The sequence below is a fragment of the Equus przewalskii genome, chromosome 17 (genome assembly GCF_037783145.1).
Source record: "Equus przewalskii isolate Varuska chromosome 17, EquPr2, whole genome shotgun sequence".
Classification (NCBI taxonomy): Eukaryota; Metazoa; Chordata; class Mammalia; order Perissodactyla; family Equidae; genus Equus; species Equus przewalskii.
This window is the reverse complement of record NC_091847.1, coordinates 10715610-10738682: the sequence shown is the minus strand read 5'-3', so window position 1 is coordinate 10738682 and position 23073 is coordinate 10715610. Positions and strand designations below refer to the sequence as shown.

The following is a 23073-nucleotide window of genomic DNA, read 5'->3' as shown; positions in this document are numbered from 1 at the left end:
TGAACGTGTTCTTAGAACTGGGTATGCACATAGTCCCATGCATGCAAGAGGCCTTTTAGATTCCAGAAATATGTCAGAGTTTTTCAAAGACCTCTACAGATATCTCATTCCCAGCTTTTCATTTTCAGCTTTTTTTTATTGGCCTGTTGTTTACTCCAACTGTTATCCCCTGTCTAAGACATCCATAATGTTAAACAATTGCCTCTGTTTGTTTTCAGCAAACACCTCCAGGAAAAAAAACTGTTTGCCCTGAGTGAGCTCTGAGTCAGGTCAAATAAAAACACCTTGTGAATGAGGTCCTCCAGTGAATCACTAGACAAGTGACATAGCAACAATTCTCTAAGCATGGAGTTTTGAAGGAGCTCTGACTGTTCTGCTCCTTCAAGTGGCTGCTAGTTGCTGAGTTTTAAGGCTGCAGTGGAACTGAGAAGAAGGAGATGAGAATAGAACAAGTTAAAATGCCACAAAACTCACTGCTCTTACCAAAAGTCAGCTATTTTTCTTGAATAAACACCCTCTGGATTGTTGCAAGCCCTTGGCTAATATCCAGAGTTCTGAAGAAAGAGTTGATTCTGACTATTTTTAGAGTATTTTGTTGCTTTTCTGGATGAGAGAATTTTTAGAGGTTCTTACTCTGCCATTTTCACTTACCTTACTTTTAGACGCCTTGTTTTTCAACACATTCCCCCAATTGTATTCTGATTGACTTTTGGCTGTTGCAAGGAACCACGTCCACCCTCAGAGGATCAAGATTTACTACCACTGAGAAAAGCCAGAGACCTGTGAAGTGGTTCCTGCCTAAATACCCAGCTTCATCTCTCACCAGCCTCCCACTGCTTTCTTAGGCGTTAGCAGAACTGAGAATAGGCTATACTGTCCCTCAACTGCACATTTCCCACCATGGCATTTGATCCTCACAACTATAGCCTCATTTTATAGATAAGAAAATTGAAACTCAGAGTTGACGTTTCCTTCCAGAAGTTAGGTAGCTATCAAATGGGGGTGCAGAGACTAGAGCAGGTCTGTCTGATTCTACAACCAAATTCAAAATTCTTTGACAGAAGTCATTTTTAAAGTGTAGGGGAGCAGAATTTGTACCCCAAAATATGTGTCTTTGGCATAAAGATTATTTTAGGCTGATTATTTTTAAGAAAAAAAAAAGACTCAGGGAGAACTTTGACCTTCCCCTTAACTGCCTAAAAGAATGTAGATAGGGGCTGGCCCCGTGGCCAAGTAGTTAAGTTCGCGCACTCCGCTGCAGGCAGCCCAGTGTTTCGTTGGTTCAAATCCTGGGTGCAGACATGGCACTGCTCATCAAACCACGCTGAGGCAGCATCCCACATGCCACAACTAGAGGGACCCACAACGAAGAATATACAACTGTGTACCTGGGGGCTTTGGGGAGAAAAAGGAAAAAAATAAAGTCTTTAAAAGAATTTAGATAGAGGTCCTGTTCCAGAAAGGAGACATCACTATGGGTGACTATAGTCTAACATGAACTAGGTGTGGTAGACGGGGAGGAACCTAGCAAGGCCCATTTAATCTAAGTCCTCTCTGTGTCCCATTATTCTTGGATGGCCCAGCAAACATTTGCTTATCAAACACTTACTCTTTTCATTCTTTCCATGAATTGCCTTCCTTCCCTTTGAAATCCCAGACCCTTGCCCCATTTCTTTTAGTCCAGAATGACATATATACCTCATTTTGCCTGACTGTCTTTGAAATCTCTTATATTAATGTGGATTTCCTGTGGGTACCTAATTAAACTTGATTTTTCCCTTTTAAACTGTCTTATGTCATTTTAATTATTTGATCAGCCAAAAGAACCAAGAAGGGAAGGGGAAAATTTCCCCCTTCCCAAGAAAAGGAATGGTACCAGTTTATGTGTTTGAAATTATTTGAAAAATCATTGTCATTACTTTAACCTGACCTAAGATTTTTTTTTTTTTTTTTGAGGAAGATTAGCCCTGAGCTAACATCCACCACCAATCCTCTTCCTCTTTTTGCTGAGGAAGACTGGCCCTGAGCTAACATCCGTGCCCATCTTCCTCTACTTTATATGTGGGATGCCGCCGCAGTGTGGCTTGACAAGTGGTGTGTAGGTCTACACCCAGGATCCGAACCGGTGAACCCCGGGCCGCCAAAGCAGAATGTGCAAACTTCACTGCTACACCACTGGGCTGGCCCCCGACCTCAGATTTTTAAATCACATTTTGGAAAATAGGCATTTAAAATATGATAAAATTCTCTAATGGAAACATGAGGTTTGGTTTATTTATTTCTTTCTTTTAATTTATTTTTTTTATTGAGGTCATATTGGCTTATAACATTATGTAAATTTCAGGTTACATTATTATATTTCAGTTTCTGTATAGACAGCATTATGTTCACCAGCAAGAGTCTAGTTTTTGTCTGTCACTATACATATGTGCCCCTTTATCCCTGTCGCCCCACTCCAATCCCGTCTCCTCTGATAACCCTAATCTGTTCTCTTTATCTATGTGTTTATCTTCCACATATGAGTGAAATCATACAGTATTTGTCTTTCTCTGATTTATTTTGCTTAGCAGAATACCCTCAAGGTCCGTCCATGTTGTTGCAAATGGCATGCTTTTGTCTTTTTTTATGGCTGAGTAGTATTCTGTTGTATATATATACATCACATCTTCTTGATCCATTCATCAGTCGATGGGCACTTGGGTTTCTTCCACGTCTTGGCTATTGTGAACAATGCTGCAATGAACATAGGGGTGCATAAATCTCTGAATTGTTGATTTCATGTTCTTTGGATAAATATCCAGTAGTAGGATAGCTGGATTATATGGTAATTCTATTTTTTAATTTTTTGAGAAATCTCCATACTGTTTTCCATAGTGGCTGCATCAGTTTGCATTCCCACCAGCAGTATGTGAGGGCTCCCTTTTCTCCACACCCTCTCCAACATTTGTTATTTCTTGTCTTGCTAATCATAGCCATTCTGATGGTGTGAGGTGATATCTCATTGTAGTTTTGATTTACATTTCCCTAATACTTAGTGATGTTGAACATCTTTTCATGTGCCTGTTGGCCATCTGTATATCTTCTTTGGAAAAATGTCTGTTCATATCCTCTGCCCATTTTTTGATTGAGTTGTTCATTTTTTTACTGTTGAGTTGTATGAGTTCTTCATATATTTTGGAAATTAACCCTTTGTCAGATGTATGATTTGCAAACATTTTCTCCCTGTTGGTGGATTATCTTTTCGTTTTGTTGATAGTTTTCTTTGCTGTGCAGAAGCTTTTTAATCTGATGTAGTCCCATTTATTTATTTTTTCTTTTGTTTCCCTTGCCTGAGTAGACATGGTATTCAAAAAGATACTAAAACTGATATCAAAGAGTACTACCTATATCTTCTTTTAAGAGTTTTATGGTTTCAGGTTTTACATTCAAGTCATTAATCCATTTTGAGTTAATTTTTGTGTATGGTGTAAGATAATGGTCTACTTTCATTCTTTTGCATGTGGCTGTGCAGTTTTCCCAACACCACTTATTGAAGAGACTTTCCTTTCTCCATTGTATATTCTTGGGTTTATTTTTTAAGAAAACTCTAACTTTAAAATACATCTAAACTCAGATTTTTTGTGTGTATTTGATTTACGTAAAATTAAATGAAATCCTCTTAGATACTGGAATAGGTATAGAATCACAGATTTTAAGATCTGGAAGAGATCTCAGGAATCGCGTGTTCTAATTACCTCATTTTACAGATGATAAAACTGATGCCAGAAAAGATGAATCCTTGTCCAAGTGAGTTAGTGACAGGGCAGTCACCACTGACCTTTCTACTATATGGTATCCTAATACCTTCACAGGCCCTGATGTCAGGCAATAGTCACAGGTCATCTAAAGATGTCCTTACTCAAAATGTAGCCCACTAATGAGCAGTATGAACAAACTGCAAGCTTGTGGGCCCCACCCGAGATTTAAATCTTTTAACAGATCTCCAGGTGACTCATGAACATTAACTTCTGGAAGCACTGAGGCTCGGCTCCTTCCTTTCCCTTTTACTGAGTCTCATTGTGGTTTCACACTGGGCAAACCTAATTTGCAAAATGTTTTCACTTCCTTCTCTCTATTACCCAATGTAATGAACTTGCCTGGACCCATCCAAGGTTTTCTGAAGTTTTCTTCCTATCAATTTAAAGAATGAACATAGGCCACCAGATCAGTAGGGCTCTGTTTCAGATAATTCTGAACAAAGCGATGCATGAAATATGGATTCACGGAAGATGAATGCTGAGGCTTTTGCCCTGAGTCTCCAGTAGTAGTGAAAGCCTGAGTACTTTGGAGAAAGAAGTGACTTGTCTTCAATTCACCCTTCCACGTCCCCTCTCTACATACCTCTACCCCGGCGACCCCCAGTTCCTTTAAGGTGTTGTTCAGTTAGCCTATATGGCATGAATTTGTTTAAAGTCTTACTCCTTCCAGGAATACTTGCAAAGAGAGGAAGGCGGGACTTTCAAACGTGAGATTCTGGTGCAGGAAAGATTTAGCTGGGTGAAAGGAACTACCAAATTGTACAAAATTAGGCCCAGGCCATGGCCCGATTTTAGGAGACCCTCATCTTCTATTATCAGCACCCAGGTATTTTTGTTCCTTGGTTTGTAAAATTTATCTTACCTTCTATGTAGTGTTGTGTACTTTGGAAAACATTTTCAGATCACTTTTTTTCTGTAACGCTCATAACTACCCTGTGAGAAAGGTGGTCTCATCCTCATTTGACAGAATTTAAAGTTGTTTTAGATCTTTTAGCTTCTAAACTAAAGCCTAGACTCTTTGTAATATGCTAATAAAATTCTCTCTCTGGGGCTGGCCCCATGGCCTAGTGGTTAAGTTTGGTGCACTCCGCTTCAGTGGCCTGGGTTCAGTTCCCAGGCACGGACCTACACCACTCATCAGTGACCATGCTGTGGCAGTGACCCACATACAAAACAGAGGAAGATTGGCACAGATGTCAGCTCAGCAACAATCTTCCTTAAGCAAAAAGAGGAAGATTGGCAACAGATGTTAGCTTGGATCTTCCTCAGCAAAAAAAAAAAATCTTTCTTTGAGTGGTGTTTCCTGGTGACTGGTTTTGTTTTTTGATTCATTTTATTGTGTGCACTTTTTGAATAGGTAGTGCTCTCTTCAATCCAGTGTCTGATAAACAAATTCTTCATGATACCCACTCTCCTGAGGGTATTTTCTTTTTGATGGAGGCTTCTGGAATGCAGGACTCCTTCAGTGTCTAGGAGGACTGAATCTCATTGACACTCTGCTCCACTCTGCTCAGAATACCTTGGCATGAATGGCCCCACCAGTGTGGACCAATTCCGAGAAGCTGACCAAGACAGCAAAGAGCTTGGCAATCAGAACAAGAGGAGAAGATTTTGCAGACTTGGACAAATGTCCTCAGTTATTTGAAGGGTTGTGATGTGAAAGAGGGATTACATTTCTTCTTGGGGGCAGAAGTGGATTTACCATGAAGATAATCAGATTTAAGCTTTAGGGCTGCTTATTTGTGTGGGCCCCTTCCAAGACCTGCACCTAATTCTTTTTTTTAAAGGTTTTGTTTTTCCTTTTTCTCCCCAAAGCCCCCTGGTACATAGTTGTGTATTTTCAGTTGTGGGTCCTTCCACTTGTGGCATGTGGGACGCCACCTCTGCGTGGCCTTACGAGCGGTGCCCTGTACTGCACCCAGGATTAGAACACGGAAACCCTGGACTCTGAAGCTGAGCCGTGAACTTAACCACTCGGCCACAGGGCGGCCTGGCCCCCGACCTGCACCGAATTCTGATTCCTTAAATATGTTATTTCACCTAAAGAGCTCCCCCCCCCCCCCGACAAATTGTATGATTTTCAGAACCCACAAAACCTGGATCTATCCCTTTCTGTGTGGCTCCAGGAAGCAAACCAGGACCTGGGATAGAAGTGGAGGTCTAGGGTGAGGGTGTTAGTTCAATAAAGGAAAATCTTTCCATGAGCCAGGACTATTCCACCAAAAGAGGGTCATCGTGGTAGGCACCCTGTATAGCCGACCCACAGTCATTCTTCCCAGCAACAGCCCCTCTTTCCTGCTACCAGAGATTGGATTAGTTCAAGAAGTTAGTGGAGAACCCTTGATCTCAGAGAGAGCAGATCCCCCCCCCAGACTCTGAGAGCGAATGATGATTGGTCTAAACCTATCACAGTATTCCCTTTCCTAGGGTCAGTAATTTGCCTAAGTATGGGCAGGTCATCTAGTTCGAGCCAATGAGACGGGGGTGGTAGGACTTCCCTCCATGAATTAAAAGACAAGGCTTCAAGAAGAGAAGGTCTTTTCCCCCTTTCCTTTCATTTCTCAAATTCAGATAAGACAGCTGGAGATGCTGCAGCCCTGTTGTGGTCTGTAGGCTAGAAGCATAAAAATGAGACTCGACCTGCTAAGGATGGCAGAACAGAAAGAGTAAGAATTTAGGATCCTTACAGTATTGTTGAGGAGCTGAACCCACGTTAGGCAGCCACCTATCTCTAGATTATTTATGTGAGAAAAATAAACTCCTTATTTAAGTACAGTTAATTATATTCTCTATTATTTGCAGCCAAATACATTTTTACTTAATTTGGCTGCGTTCAAGGAGAGAGACTTCTCCATCTCTGGGGGGAGCCGATTAGTGGGCTGATTTACCACGACAGAGGGATGTTGCAGAGGGCCCTGATCCCCGGGAGAGAAGATTTCGGAAAGTGTTCATTGTCATTAGGAATAATCTTTCCATGATTAGAGCACAAACAACTTACTGTGACTTAGGTCCTTATGTGCCCGTCTTCCTCCCCCACGTCTTTATATTTCCTTCAGCCTGTAATCACCTTTCTCAACCTGTATCTCTCACCTCATCCACAGCCTCCCTCAACCCCACCCTTGACAGGAGGTAGGAAAACAGCTGAACAGAAGGGGAGAAGAGTATGCTTTCTCCACACTGGTGGATGCAACAGTTTAGGACAGTGACGTAGGTTTATAAGTATGGACAGAAAATGCTTCCATTATTGGTCAGTAAACAGAAAACGTACACTATAGCTTTCAAAGGTGCAAACCCTGGGTAATACTTGGAGGGAGACAGCCCTGAGGCCAAGGGGATGGCACACAAGACTGTACAGTTTTCAAACTGGGGTAATCAGACCCCTGGGGAGACACAAAAGTTTTCCAAGGTGTATATGGCCCAGATAGTATTTTTTTAAAAAGCTTTTTATTATGGAAAAAACTTAATCCTATACATAAAACAGACAAGATAGTTTAATGTACCTACTTACCCAGCTTGAACCCATGGCCCTTTCTTGTTTCATCTACGTGTCCTCCACTTCCCTCCATCTCATAGCATCATCACGGCTTTTTTATTGAGCTAAGGATGCAAAGATGACCCCCAACAATTCCTCCCATCCCTCCATGCCAGGCTGCTCTCCCATGAGAGACGATGAAAATGTTCTACCATCAGACTGTAGTAATGGTTGCACAACTTTGTGAATGTACTAAAAGTCATTGAAGTGTACGCTTTAAATGGGCGAATTGTATCATACGTGACATACTTCAATAGGCTATTCTTAAAAAGTAGAGAAAGAAAATTTCTCTAAGACTATTAAGGGAGGAAAAAAAAAAAAAGGTGGAATCTGGTTCCCGTCCCTCTTGAAACTGGTTTGGCCTTGTGACTTGCGTGGACCAGTAACTGGCAACAGAAGCGACACTGTGACTTCTGGGCATTTCCCTTACCAGGCTTTGGAGCTGCAGTGTTCCCTCTTGGCGAGGGCTGAGCCCGCCCGACCGCCCGGCTGGAGCGCGGCCCCGCGGAGCTCGCTGTTGGCTCGGCCGCCGCAGCTGGGACGCCGCGCGCCCCGGGGGAGCTGCCCAGCCGACGCCGGGGGAGCAGGGTCCAGCTGTCCCTGCCACGCCCCCTATGAAGTCTGGGGCTGGTGGAGGAACAGGCGGTGCCAAATCTCCAAAAGGGGCGATGATGTTTGCCTCTTCTTTCAGCCAGCAGGGTCCTCCGCCGACACTCCCTGACCCCGCGCAGCGCTGGGCGTTGTGACCAGGGCGCCCGCCCGCGGCCCTCCCCTGACGCGCGTCTCCCCTCTGACTGACCCCCCAGGACGCTCCCCTTAGCCCCCTCACCTCCGGCCACACTGGCTCTCCGAGCAGGCCCGGGGGCACCTCGCAGGGCCTTTGCCTGCCCCTCTGCCGCTCCTCCACGGGGCCCTCCTTCGCCTCCTTCGCCTCCTTCGGGTCTTCTCTCAAAAGGCCACCTTCTTATTGAGACCCGCCTCCTCCTTACCTAGCCAGTCTACCTAAATTACCGGCCCCCCATTCCCTCTCTCTATTCCCTGTGTTTATTTTTCTCTTCATCACTTAACAATGCCTGCCATGGCATTTGGCCAGCCCCGGGGTCTAGTGGTCGAGATTCGGCGCTCTCACCGCCGAGGCCCGGCTCCTTTCCGCTCAGGGAGCCACACGCCCCGTCTGAGGTCTGTCGGTTGTCACACTGTGGCGGCTGCGTGCTGCTGGGATGCTGAAGCTAGGCCACCTGTATTTCCAATACCAGCAGGGTCACCATGGCGGACAGGGTTCAGCGGAGCTTCCAGACCAGACAGGCCAGGAAGAAGGACCTGGCCACCTACTTCCGAAAAACTGGCCTTGACAAGCCTGTGAACAGCAGCAGAGCGCTGTCTGATAGAGCGCAGGGAGGGGAGAGGATGGCGCGACAAGTCGGGCACGGTTCCACTCTGCCGTGCACAGGGGCGCTAGGAGTCGGCATCCACTCATGGCACAAAGATAGCATTTACTTTTATTTATTTAATTTTACTAATTTACCTCATTTATTTCCTGTTTCTCCTGCTAGCACTTAAGCTGCAGGAGGGATTTTTGTTTGTTTTGGTTATCCTTTGTATCTCCACTGTCTAAAACACAGCCTGGCCCATAGTAGGCACTTCCATAAATTATCTGTAGAAAGAATGGATGAAATGTCCCTTTGTCACAGAGGATCTCCCTGACCACATTGTATTAAATAGAAATCTCCTGTTTCCCGCTCCCTTCTTTATTTTTCTTCCCGATACAATCTCTGTTTAACACACATTTGTTACCGCCTTCCTCCTCACTAGATTGAAAGTTCCTGGAACAGCAGGGCAGTAAATCTTTGCTGAATGAATTAGTTTCTTGAACGGATGGGTGAATGAATCTAGCAGCACCTGATGCTGGGCTCCCACAGAGCTAAGCTGCCTTTGTGACACGACTAATTTTGGGGCCCCCTGCGGGCGCGCACCCCGTCCGAGGGCGGAGGTCAGCAGCGAGAGCTGGGTTTCGGCAGCACCCCTTTAAATCCGCTGCCGACTCCGGGCCGCAGGTGCTGGTTGCAGGTCGGCCTCCCCGGGCATCGCCGGTTTAACCCAAGTCTCGCCCAGTCCGGCGATTTCCGGGGCGGTGTCGTTGCCCATTTAAGAGCGGAGCGCCCCGCCCTCGAGGGCGGAGCTTAGAGGGGGCTTTTAGGGGCGGGCCGCGGGCGGCTGGGGCCCCGGGGGATTAACGTGAGGTGGGCGCGTCGCGGGCCGCCATTTCTCCGCGTCTCCTGAGGAGCTGCACCCCGCAGCCTCGCTCGGGCCGTCTCCGGTCGGGTCGCCGGCGCCCCGCGCCCCCTTCGTCGCCGCACCGCCGCCCCCAGCCCAGGTAAGCGCGGGGCCCGGCGGCTCCGGCCGCGCAGCCGGCCCCCGACTCCCCCCGCGCCTCGCCGCCCTCGCGGCCCCGGGACCCTCCTCCCGCGGCGGCCTCGCCCCGACCCTCCGCCGCCCCCCGCGTCCCGGCTGCCGGCAAAACATTAAACCCGCGCGAGGGGAGGGGCGGCGGCGGCCAATGGGCTGGGCCTCCGAGTTTCGGGCGATACCGGGCGGCGCGGCCGGAGCGGGCGCCAGGGGCGAAGCCGGTTCCCGCGTGCCTGCGCCCCCGCCGCCCGGGCCGGCCCCCCGGGGTCGCCCTTCGCTCCGGCCGGGCGGGTTAGCCGGCGAGGTGGACGGGGCGGGCCCAGGGGGGAACGCCGCTCGAGCCCATGTCACGGCCTCGGAACAAAAGCCCGAGTGTCCTTTTGGGGCTCGTTTGCGTTTGACTAAAACTTGAGCCACTCGGAAATTGCGCGAGGCAGGTGTGTGCCCCGCGGCGACGGGGTCTGCGGGGGCCTCCCCGCCGCGGGCGGAGGCAGGGGGCGTGTTAATGATGGGTTCCTGCGCGTGTAAACATTAATTGTACCTGCCACTGTCTTCATGGTTACTGAGTCTTGTGAATTTTACTTAAGAGCAAGAAGACCCAAGTCTTTTAAACCGTTTGACAGCTTCTTAAATTAATATCCAAAGTATTTTTTTTAAGAATTCGGGAAAAAATAACCCATAACTGCCTTTCTAACATAACTAACACGTTGCTGAACCCTAGCTAACATAGTGGATTATTTGTACAGATAAACTAGTTAGGAGAGTTTTCTTTTTTTTGTGGATAAACTTCATTAGAAAATGGTGTGTGTAATTTCTCTTGAGTTATTCCCTTACATTTTGTGTATCGGGATTACTGGGATAACACATATTAATATCTTTATGGCACTTATTGTAGGTTGGCATATTGCTTTATGAAAAAACTATTGCTTACCAAAGATTGCGGCCACCGGTTCTGTGTGAGAGTAGATAGATTTCATGACGAACTTTTGAATTTTAGATATGTATTGAAAAAACTTCAGTTAATTTGAGTAGTAAACGGATTATTTCTCTTTATGTTTTTATGGCTGTAAGGGAAACCCTTCTTGTTATTTCATTGCCAAAAAATTAGAAGTCACAGATTAAAAACCAGTTTTTTAAAAAAAACCCATATAAACCAACCATCCAAAAATTCCACTGTATCATTTTAGTGTCAAAGTAAATTCTTCATTGAGCGCTTAATATGCAGATTGCTGTGCTGGCTAGGTCATAGTCGTGAAGAAGTCAGAATAGGTGCTAGGGCTTGAGTCCTAGTTGGGGAAGGACCTAGCAAAAAAGAAATAAACAAACTATTGGCTGTTTAATGACAGTTTCCTTAAGGGTGATAAAGAAAAGGCTAAGGTACTAAAAGGAGCACTTAATGTGGATTCAGGAGTCTGGGGGAATGCTTTTCTGAGGAAGTGGGAGAGGGTGGGGGAGAGGTGAAGTGGGAAAAGAGCATTCCAGAGGGATGGTCAGCTAATGCAGAAAAAAACAAGAAGGCCTGCAGTGAAAAAGATTCTTGGGCTGAGCAGAAGGGGTAGGAGAGCAGAGTGAGCAGCTGGGAGAGGTCTGCAGGAAGGGTCAGGCGGGTGGGAGGAGCTGGGTCAGGGAGCAAGGCCGTTAAAGATTTTTCAACAGGGATCAGATTTGTGATTGCTAAAAACCCACTGCTGCAGCCTGGAGAGTGGCATTGGGGGTAGAGGTGGAAAAAGAGTGAATATGGGAAAACTTTTTTTAACAATAAATTTTTAAAAACTCTTACGACATGTTCATAGGTACTTATATAGAAGATGTAGGTACCTCGACATGATCCTTTCCAGAGATAACCTCCTGTAACAGTCTTCATGTCCTTCTAGTCCTTGTGTGTGTGTGTCTAAAATATAAGTATGTGTACGTATATATCCCACCCCAGTTTGGGATAAAACTGTATTCATTTTTCTCTGATTTCATTTTTCACTTATAAATTTTGTCAGTGTCTGTCAACTGTATTTTAAAAATAGCTGTGTTGTATGCCATTGTATGTACCAAAATTTGCTTAACTACTTGCATGTTGATGGATATATTTAAATTTTTAAGTCAGTTATGCCCTGAAAATCCTTGTTTTTTACAACTTGGAGCAGTTGTGGGACTAATTCTTTAGGATAACCTACCAGAAATAGTCTGAGTGAAAGGGTATGCACATTAAAATGGTTTTTTTCTGTTTTTCTTCTCTCCAAAGCCCCCCAGTACATAGTTGTATATTCTAACTGTAGGTCCCTCTGGTTGTGCTATGTGGGATGCCACCTCAGCATGGCCTGACGAGCGCTGCCATGTCCACGCCCAGGATCCGAACCAGTGAAACCCTGGGCCACTGAAGCAGGGCACAGGAACTTAACCCCTCGGCCACTGGGGTTGGGGGCCCTGGAAATTTTTGATAGTGTGGTCAAATCCTCTTTCAAGGAGGGCATTGTATGAGGGCGATGGCTTTTCGACACTGGCTATCTTAAGTCTTTTAAATGACAGACAATATCTTATTTTTTAATTTGGATTTCCTTGGTTACTGGTGAGGTTGAACATCTTTTTAATGAGTATTTTCATTACGTATTATTTTTTAGAACTTTTTCTTCATATCTTGCCCAGTTTTTTCTGTTGTGTTGTTTATCTTAATGATTTGTGATAGTTCTTTATTAAACTGCATATTAATCCTTCAAAAAATTCTTTTTGCAAATTTTAAAAGCCCTTTAATATACTATTGTTTCCTTCTAAGACTTTCTCATTTTCTTTCATTTAAAATCTTTAATCCATCTGAAATTTATTTTCATGTAAATTGCTTTCATATTTTTGTAAAAAGAACTTGTTATTTGTGGCACTGGGTTTTATAGTTCAAAATGCATAGTTCTTAAAATTCTAAATGTGAAAGAAGCTGTGTTGTTCCTTAGGAGGTTAACTCTACTTGTATACTGAGTCTTTATTTTCAAGGTGTAGGATAAATCTAAGTCAGAAAACTTGTTTTATAATTCATTTGCTTCCTAGGAACTGCAAAGTTGTAGTGCATTTTGAACATTTTTTTCTCTTGAAAAGCCTTTTTTTCCCCCAATATGGAAAAATTGCATGTACGAAAAAGTAATCAGGAGAGTGTAATGAACCCCCGTGTACCCATCAGGCAGCTTCAGTTACTGGCCAATTTTCTGGCCAGTTAGTTTCACCTTTATCCCCACTTAATTCCCTTCCTTGTATTATTTTGATGCAAATACTAGTCATCACATCATTTCTTCTATAAATATTTCAGTATGTATCTTAAAAGATGTATCTGAGAGAAGGACTCTTTTAACGATCCAGTCAGTCAAATGTGTGTATGTATAATTTATGTCCTTAGGAAGTTCAGATGACAATTATCATGGCTTTGCTAGTTCACTTAATTACATAGGAGTATGCATACTTATGAAATGAGGGTATAATCCTCAATTTATAGCTGCTGAATTATTTTTTAATATGTTGGTATTTATTTTGGTATTTCAGCCTTTGTTTTTATCATGTTTACAAATGCATCTAGTTTAAAACGTCAGCTGGTCACACAAGACTTCTTATCTATTGTATGTATACCAACAAATGTGTGACTTCTGAAACTTTTTGATTTTGAAATAACTTTAGACTTATGTAGACGTTCCAGCACTAGTACAGAGTTAGCATATGCCTTTCACCCAGCTTCCCACAACGTCTGACAACTTAAAACAAAAGTTTGAGTTAGAGTCTAAAATACGTCCACATATTGTGATTGAGTGATATGTATTTTGTCTCTTTTAATCTGTAGTTTCCTCTGAACTCTTTTTCCCACCTTGCAATTTGTTTGTTGAATAAGTTGAATTAAGTTTTAAAAAAATTCATCATGTACATTTTGTGTTTGTATTTTCTCTCAGCTTCTTTTTAGCTGTAATCTTTGATAATTTATTTCTTGTCTCTAAAATGTGAGTTTTACATGAATAGTTCTATGATGTAGAAAGAGACCAAGATTTGGAGTCGGAAAATCAGAATTTGAACCCCTGTCTTCACTATTTATTAAATAATGGACTTGGGCAATGGTTTGAAATGGTTTACTCATCAAAATAAGACAATGCTTTGGGGAGTTTTTCTAAGAAGTTAAAATTATTTACTAAACATTTATGGTACTTGATGATGAAATGTGCTCGATAGCTAGCTATTCAAAGTGGGAATTGTGTCCTCAAGGAGCTTACAACCAAGGATACAGACATGTACATGAAGAATTAAGGTCTGATTAGTGAAGCAGTAAAATATTTTCAAGGTTCAATGGAAGTGTGATGATAGGAGCGACTAACTTTGGGTATCATAGAATGTTTCTCGGCAGATATAGGTGGAGTTGAGTTAAAAGGAATAAGTATGGATTCTCTGACATAAGGGCGTTACAAGTCTGGGATAACAAGTATGACTTTTCATGGGCAGCTGAGATGAGACAGGAGAGCAAGGTACAAAGGGAGCAATGCCTGAAAAGAGACCTGGAGAGAAAGAGACTGGGCCCAGATGTTATGTATGAGTGCTTTGTAAACTGGAAAGCTATCTAAAATTTTAGTTATTTCCTTGGGATTTTGAACAGATGAATGTACAAATGACAAATATCATGGCTTTGCCAGTTTACCCAGTTATGTAGGAATGTCCATACTTATAATATTCACACTTGTGTTTATGATAATCTTCAACTTATAGGCACTTATTTTTTGATGTGATCGTATTTAAAATTAGCTTTTATTTTTATCGAGTTTATAAATGTTTGTAGTTGAAAGAGTTGTCTAATCTGAAGGCTTCTTTTGAAAAACAGCACTCTCCTGAATTCTGCTCCCTCCTCAAGGCAGCCACTTTCACATTTTAAATAACATTCTCTTATTGCTATTTTTTTATTTTTAGTTTTAGGAATTATGTGTTTAGGAATTATCTGAATTCCCACTAGGCAAGATGAGGAATTAGCTGTCTGTCCACACCTACCTCTACTATACACCTCCTCTCAATTGTAGTTACTTTATAGTTATGGTGAGATCACTATTTAGTGTTTATAGTATTATGACTATTTAAACTATTAGCTGAGTCGTGTAGTATACTGTGATTACTTTTTCTTTTCTGCACACCTTCTTGTTTTCTCAGGAATTAATAATTGTCTTTTTGTTTATCTGTTGGCTTACTTACATAGTATGTACTTTTTTTTCTCAAACTCTCTTAGTTGTGTGACGTTAGGTTAGCAAGGTGGTTCTTATGGTGTTTCCATTTTATGTGTGCTATATTTTAAAAATTCCTAATACCTGTTTTAATTTTTTTTTTAAGATTTTATTTTTCCTTTTTCTCCCAAAAGTCCCCCAGTACATAGTTGTATATTTTAGTTGTGGGTCCTTCTAGTTGTGGCATGTGGGACGCCGCCTCAACATGACCTAATGAGTGGTGCCACGTCCGCGCCCAAGATCCAAACCGGCAAAACCCTGGGCTGCCGAAGTGGAGCGCACGAACTTAACCACTCGGCCATGGGGCCAGCCCCTAATTATTTTGATTAACCTTTATGTTCTTAATAGAGATAAGGAAAGAAATAGCACTAAAGTAATTTGACTTTTATAAAGAATTGGGTAGCAATTTAAAATATGTAAGTGATAGTAGAATCAGCTGATAAAAACTTAAAGTATTTGAATTATATTTGTATTGTAGCTGAAATAAATGATTATTTTTGTATTCTTATCATGAATGCTCAGAAAAAAAAATGGAACTACTTAGGATTGTTATGATCGTCAAAGGATACCTTAGTGTGTGACATCATCTCCTCATGTTTGTGGGGATATACAGCTATTGTACATAGAATTCCTTGACCCAAAAGACCTGATGAACTTCATAAATCTTTGCCCTGTCCTCCCAGACCATCTCCTTCTAAAATAGTCCAGTAAGTTTAGAAATGCTCTAAGCCATAGCTCTATTTTTTTTATTTTTATTTTTTTAAAGATTTTATTTTTTTCCTTTTTCTCCCCAAAGCCCCCCAGTACATAGTTGTGTATTCTTCGTTGTGCGTCCTTTTAGTTGTGGCATGTGGGACGCTGCCTCAGCGTGGTTTGATGAGCAGTGCCATGTCCGCGCCCAGGATTCGAACCAACGAAACACTGGGCTGCCTGCAGCAGAGCGCGCGAACTTAACCACTCAGCCACGGGGCCAGCCCCTCATAGCTCTATTTTATGTAAAAGTCTTTAAAAATTTTGAATTAAAGTAGCCAGTTTTAATTACGTTTTTTCAAATTTACTTGACCAGGAGCCCTTTTTAATAGCGTATCTGCTAATGTCCACAGGACTTTTCTAAGTAATACCATTTGTCTGACTGCAGATTGTGGAGAGTCTTCTGATATCTTTTTCTGTCTGGTTTTATAGAGACAAAAATGCTGAGTTTCTTGCGTAGAACGCTTGGGCGTCGGTCAATGCGTAAACATGCTGAGAAGGAACGACTCCGAGAAGCTCAGCGAGCTGCCACCCACATTCCTGCAGCTGGAGATTCGAAGTCCATCATCACGTGTCGGGTGTCCCTCCTGGATGGGACTGATGTCAGTGTGGACTTGCCGGTATGTAGGTCTTGCTGACCTTTTGGAAATTCTGTATGAGATGACTTTCTTCGTTTGAGCCTTCTGATGATAACTTACTGGGGGATTAGGTAATATGGGTTAGTATGGATCAGGCATCGTAACAGACAGGTACGTGCATCAGGTAACCTTAGGTACCTGGAATGGTAGTATTTCTCTGGGATTAGTGGCAGTTACCTAAAACATTTAAATGGTAGGGCAGTTATTGGCACAAGTCATTTGTGTCTGTGTTTATATATGTTCTTTATGATGGCAGTGCGTAGTGTACTTTAGTGGATTTCTCACAATCCTTGTAGAGCAGTTATTAAAACAAGGAAAATCTTTGGGACCAATAATGATACTTATATGTATACTGTAAGACTTTTAGTTCTCTGTACTTTTCCTTAATTTTCAAAACACTCCTCACTTTTCTGAAAACAAATACTTCCTCAACAGTTTGGTGTACTTGCAGAAATTTTAATGAAACAAAGTAAGAAAAAAGACTTTCTTCATACCTCTCAGCTCTGACTGCCTATCTCTTTGTTCCCAAAGTAGTTTGCAGGGGAGGTTTTTTGTACACTGTAGTCTTTATTTCAGGACAGTTTGTTGTAATTCTTTTCAAATTTTGGGTAGTTTTTTTTTTGTGGTTACAAATACCTAGGCATAATGCAGTGTGAAACAATCCAACATATTTGAAAGAGGTTGACTTATTCCTTACAAGCCCTTTTTTGAGGGGAGGAGGAGGTACTATATGGTTTTGAGGGAATTGAGTTTCTTTCTGAGCTATTTACTGAGACCAAGTCTCTTTCGTATGTCTTCATTTTGCATTAAAAGATTTACATAATTAAGCTGTAAAAGGTGCAACTTGGTGTAAGCATCACTGGATATTCCACACTGTCTTCTCTCTTCACAAACTTTTTTTAGCACATGTTCACGTACCCAAAATGCAATAGGGTCTCTTTGTGTGCGGTGATAGCCTGAGTGCTGCTATCGTACGTGGTTGGCTAGGCTCTGGAAGGCCTTAGACTCAGAGTGAGAGATTAAGGAATTGAAGAGTTTGTTTAAATGGATATTCTGATTAATTGAATAATTTAGAATGTACTAGATCCCTTACACATTTTTAAAATAATGGAATGTGATAAAATTAATCAGAGATGCAGGATTTCTTCAAGTGTTCAGAAGTCATCGTTATGAGTATTTATTATCTTTGTACATTAGACTGGACATTTTTAGGGTTTTTGATTCTGGAAAACTTTAAGGCATTTAAATTTTCTTCCGTTAAGGGCTTCTTGAGGGTTTGTGAGACTTTCTAATATGTGATACTTTGTGAGGATAGTTTTCATGTTCATTACTTATTTGATAAGTACCTTAAGAGTTTTGTCTACTATTCCATTAAAATGTCATTAGGTATGTAGTGAAAAGCTTGAGATTGCTGTGTAAGAGACCGGAAAGAAGTTTCTTATTACCTAATGTTTAAAGTATGAAATCTCAAGGTTGTTGATGGAGAGGTGGATACTAGGAAAGTAGAGTTTGTAAAGGAGCTTTTTTAAGAGGCAGTGTGTGTGGAGGAGAAATAGCACTAAGTTTTAAAGTAGTGGAACAAATGGCTAGTGACTGGTATAAAATAGTTTCCTATGCTTAGTATGCTCAGTAAGGGTGTATGTGATACTTGATCAAGGCCAGAAATGCTACCTGACCGCTCATGCAGACAATTGCAGTGAAGAAACCAAGAGTTTTAGATTTGACTGTTTGGAGAGATAGAACAATTGCCTTTTCAGCTCTGCAGGTGAAATTCTAGAGTTAGTAAACTAACTCCTCATGCTTGCATGGATAAAAAATGGGCATTGGTCTGCCAGCTAACCTGCCTTACTAAAGAAAAAAAAATAGACCAGAGGAATGTTAATTTCTAAAAAGAAAAGATTTTCTCTTTTTCTGATTTAACGTCTCAACCAGTCTAGTATGATTCTGAAAGAAGGTTTAGAATTGATTTTGGAATTGAATGAAGCATGTAATTCATTTCCCATTAGGATTAGGGTCACTAGTGATCATAGTAAGCCCGCGTGGAACTAGGATGGTTGCTCAGGCAATATGTAAGGGATTATCTGTGATTAAATAGAGTAATTTAAATCTGTAGACTTCAAATTAATATATACCAAGTAGTAATGGTCATTTTCTTCCTTCTGCTCTCTTTTCCTCTCAGAACTGGGGGCAGAATTTAAATACTTTCTACCTCTTTTTTTTGTTTTAAAGAACTAAATACAGTGAGAATGCCTTTCAGTGAGTGATAAAGGCATCAGGGAGAAATTTCTAACTATCTGATTTTTAAATTTTCTCTTTCGAAATGCCACAGTAACTCCTTTGATTGATTTTTGAGTTTAGCATTGTTTAATAAACAGCCTGTCTTGTAAAACTCTGCATCTTCCTTTAAATTAGTAGGAAATATTTGATTAACTGATAGTAATTTTTGATATACCTACTTTGCTAATATGCTGAGGATTTTAAGTTCCATAGATATGTATGTAGTTAAATTCTATAGACCATGTATAGTTGTACCTTTAAATAAATGGGAAAACATCCCTTGTTCACTAATTGAAAGATTTAATATTAAGATGAGAGTACACTCCAAACTGATCTACAGATTGAACGTCATCCCCACTAGAATACCAGCTGACTTATTTGTACAAATTGACAAGCTGATTTTAAAATCTATATGGAATTGCAAGGGACCTACAGTAGCCAAAACAGCATTGAAAAAGAGCAAAGGAATAGGACTCACACTTGCCAGTTTTAAGCCTTACTGTAAAGCGATGGTAATCAAAATGATGTGCTCCTGGCACAAGGTCAGACACATAGATCAATGGAGCAGAATAGAGAACTAAGAAATAAACCCGCTCATCTATGGTCAGTTGATTTTTGACAAGGGTGCCAGAACCATTCAGTGGGGGAAAAATTAGCCTTTCAACAGGTGGTCCTGGGAAAACTGGAGGATAGTCACGTGCAAAAGAATGAAGTTGGAACCTTACCTCACACTTTATACAAAAATTGACTCAAAATGGATCAAAGACCTAAACGTAACAGCTAAAACTGTAAAACTTTTAGAAGAAAATAAGAGGATAAATCTTCATGACCTTGGATTTGGCACCAGTTTCTTAGATATGACACCAAAAACATGAACAACAAAAGAAAAAATAAATAAATTGGACTTTATCAAAATTAAAAACTTGTGCACCTAAAGGACACCATCAAGAAAGTTGAAAGACTCTCCCACCGAATGGGAGAAAGTATTTGCAAATTTTATATCTGATAAGCACCTGTGTCTAGAATATATAAAGAACTCTTACAACTCGATGATAAAAAGACAACCCAATTTAAAAATGGGCAAAGAATCTGAATAGACTTTTCTCCAAATGAGATATACAGATGACCAATAAGCACATGAAAAGATGCTTGACGTTAGTAGTTCTCAGAAAAATGCAAATCACAACCACTGTGAGATACTACTTCATACCAACTAGGAAGGCTAAAATAAAAATGTGAGACAATGTTAAGTGCTGGTGAGGATGTAGAGAAATCTGAACAGTCTTACAGTTCCTTTTTCAGCAGGAATGGAAAGTGGTGCAGCTGCTTTGGGAAACAGTCTGGCAGTTCCTCGAGTGGTTAAACATAGTTACCCTGTGACCCAGCAATTCCACTTCTAGGTATATACCGAAGAGAACTGGAAAGAGAGGTTTATGCAAAAGCTTGTACACAGATGTTCATAATAGCATTATTCTTAATAGTCAAAAGAGAGAAATAACCCAGATGGCTGTGAGCAGATGAATGGGTAAACAAAATGTTATATCCATATAGTTGAATATTATTTGGCCGTAAAGGAAACGAAGTACTGGTACATGCTACATAGATGAACTTTGTAAGCATTATGGTAGGTGAAAGAAGCCAGTCACACAAGACCACATAGTATATGATCCCATTCATGTGAAAGTCCAGAATAGAGAAATCCATAGGTAAAAAAAGTAGATTAGTGGTTGCTTAGCGCAGAGGGATAGGGGCTGAGAGGACAGTGGGAAGGGTGGTTGGGCACAATAGCTGAAGGATTCAAGGTTTCTTTGTGAGGCGATGAAGATCTTCTAAAAGTAATTGTGATGGTTGTACGTATCTGTGAATACAGTTGTCCCTTGGTATCTGCGGGGGATTGGTTCCAGGACCCTCCTCCCCCAGGAACCAAAATCCACAGGTGGTCAAGTCTCTTATATAAAATGGCGTAGTATTTGCACGTGACCTACACACATTCTCCTGTGTGCTTTAAATCATCTCTAGATTACTTATACTACCTAATACAATGTAAATGCTATGTAAATGGTTGTTATACTGTATTGTTGAGAATAATGACGAAAAAAGATCTGTACATGTTCAGTACAGACACAATCATTGTAGGCCTTTCCATCTGTCGTTAGTTAAATCAGTGGATGTGGAACCCGAGGATATGACGGTCAGAACATACACTTTTCAATTGTACACTTTTAACAGGTGAATGGTATGGTATGCAAATTATATCTCAAAGCTGTTTAGAAAAAGAATGCATGAATTTTTGTATATTTGTGTTTTATTCCACTTAAGGTTTTTTTAGTGGTCAAGAGATATGATAAAAATGACATAGAGGTTTAATGTAAAGGTGGTATGTTTGATTCATTGTCAGGGATAAAAAGCAACTTGGAGAGTGTACAGTAATGAAAGTGCAAAATGATGGGACTGCAGACTAGTAGTGGCAGGGAGATTGTAGCAGAATGAATGCTTAGTACAGGGATACGGTGAAGATTAGAAATGAGCACAATATAGTTTTAACTGTGGTAGAGGGGGTAATATAGATTGTGTGGAAGATCATGAGATGGTGGTTAGCTGTTATGGAGAAAGGGGTAAAAGATGAAGTGGAGAAAAGAGCTTCAGTGGGATGATGTGTTTGGAAGCCAGATTTTAGAGGGTTTAAAAGACTTATTGGATGGACTTCTTATAGTCCCTTATACCCAGTGGGTGCTTAATAAATATTGTTTAGTTGTTGGAGGAAGTGCATGAAGGGAAAATGGGGGATTGCCATGAGATTTGGCAGTAAAAGGCAGGAAGGAAATAACATAGCAGCTAAAGAATGACTGCATAAGGGAGATCTGAGTTTGTTTGAATGAATAGAAAGAATGTTCCTTAGGAATTGGTTTCATATACACAGGTGGAGATGGTAGGAGGAACATTCTAGGAAGACTGCTATCTTATTCTGAAAAAGATGGAATGCTGATGGAAAGATACTATTGATGGTCTTAGTCTTCAGAAAAGAGAATGTGAAGTGAGAACTGGGCCTGAAAGAGGTGTGACATAGGATAATTTGTTAGAAAGAAAGAAAAGAATAGTTTAAGTAGCAAGTGCTGGTCTAGATGCAGCTGAAAATGGAATGTTTAGTGAACCAGAGCTCTACAGATCTGTTTTCACGTTTCCTTTTCCACTTGGTTCGTTTTCAGTAGCTGCAAAGTGAAAGAGTATACAAAAGTAAATAAGACAGTGCCCCTGGAATCAAGGATCTCACATCCATTTTCCATGTACTCTGGCCACACTGGACCTTCTTCTTATTGCCCAAACGTGGTAGACTATTTTACAGCTCTATACTTTCGCGTAGACTCTGTCCTAACTGACATTATAAGGTAGTACAGAGAGGAAGGAGGATTCATTCTGTCAGGACTATTGGAAGGTAATGCAGATGTCTTGATTCTTGAGAAGCCAGAGTCAAGAGTCCTTTAGAGACCCAAAGGACATTCTAAGCAGAAAGAACTGCATTTTGCTAAGGCTCAGAAGCATGACTTTTTGGGGAAATTTATTAGGGGGTAAAAATGCTGGAGTGACAGGAGATGAGGTTGTAATAGTAAGCAAGGAACATGTTGGAAAGACTCTATTTTATGCCCCAGAATTTGCACTTTAGTCTGTAGAGGAAGAGGAATAATTAAAGGATTTTAAAGATCAGAGCGGTGTCTGTTTTGCAGTTTTAGGAAGAATCACATTGGCAGCTTCTGCCACTTTGTCTTCTTCCTCCTCCCTGTCTCTTGTCTGTTTCCTCAACTCCACCATACCCTGTCAAGATTTCATAACTGTTCATTGTGTTTTTTTCTTAGGGTCGCAGAGTTCTGTTAACTCTTCCAAGCCCAATTTCAAATGCAGATTCCTTTGAAGCCTTCAGTACTTTCAGGCAGACTTAACTTCATTTCTTTAGCATTTTGTTTATAGTGCAAGAATAGCACTCATATTTACTGTGTCCAAGCTAATTGTGTATAATTTTTTTTTTAGATTGGCACCTGAGCTAACATCTGTTGCCAGTCTTCTTTTTTTTCTCTTCTACCAAGATTAAAATTAATTACAAGATTAAAAGTGCCATCACACTTTACAACAGCAGCATGGATTGCAAGAAGATGATAGAGTAATATATTTTGAGTATTGAAAGTATTGAAAGGAAATAACTTTGAACCTTGAAGTTGATATCCAACCAAGTGTCATTCAAGTATAAGAACATGGTTAGACTATTCTTGCAGAGGGCCCATCCTGGTGGCACAGAGGTTAAGTTCGCATGTTCTGCTTCTTGGCAGCCCAGGGTTTGCCAGTTCTGATCCCAGGTGTGGACATGGCACTGCTTGGCAAAAGCCATGTTGTGGTAGGCGCCCCACGTATAAAGTAGAGGAAGATGGGCATGGATGTTAGCTCAGGGCCAGTCTTCCTCAGCA

The 23073-nt window shown here is 41.4% G+C and overlaps 1 protein-coding gene across 14 annotated transcripts in view; it reads left to right on the top strand.

The window, feature by feature from the left end:
- Window positions 1-9382: 9382 nt before the first annotated feature.
- Window positions 9383-23073, top strand: part of EPB41L5 (erythrocyte membrane protein band 4.1 like 5) — a 118352-nt gene continuing 104661 nt past the window's right edge. For 7 of the 14 annotated variants that reach the window (XR_011528658.1, XR_011528659.1, XR_011528657.1 and 4 more), the window contains exons 1-2: window positions 9488-9703; window positions 16137-16324. Coding sequence is in view for 11 of the 14 variants with exons in the window: in XM_070581106.1 (XP_070437207.1) it covers window positions 16145-16324 (180 nt within the window). In the remaining 3 variants the exon portion in view is untranslated. Of the gene's footprint in view, window positions 9704-9940; window positions 10173-16136; window positions 16325-23073 lie in introns of those variants that run through there. The other 7 variants (XM_070581102.1, XM_070581108.1, XM_070581104.1 and 4 more) reach the window with 5 other exon arrangements.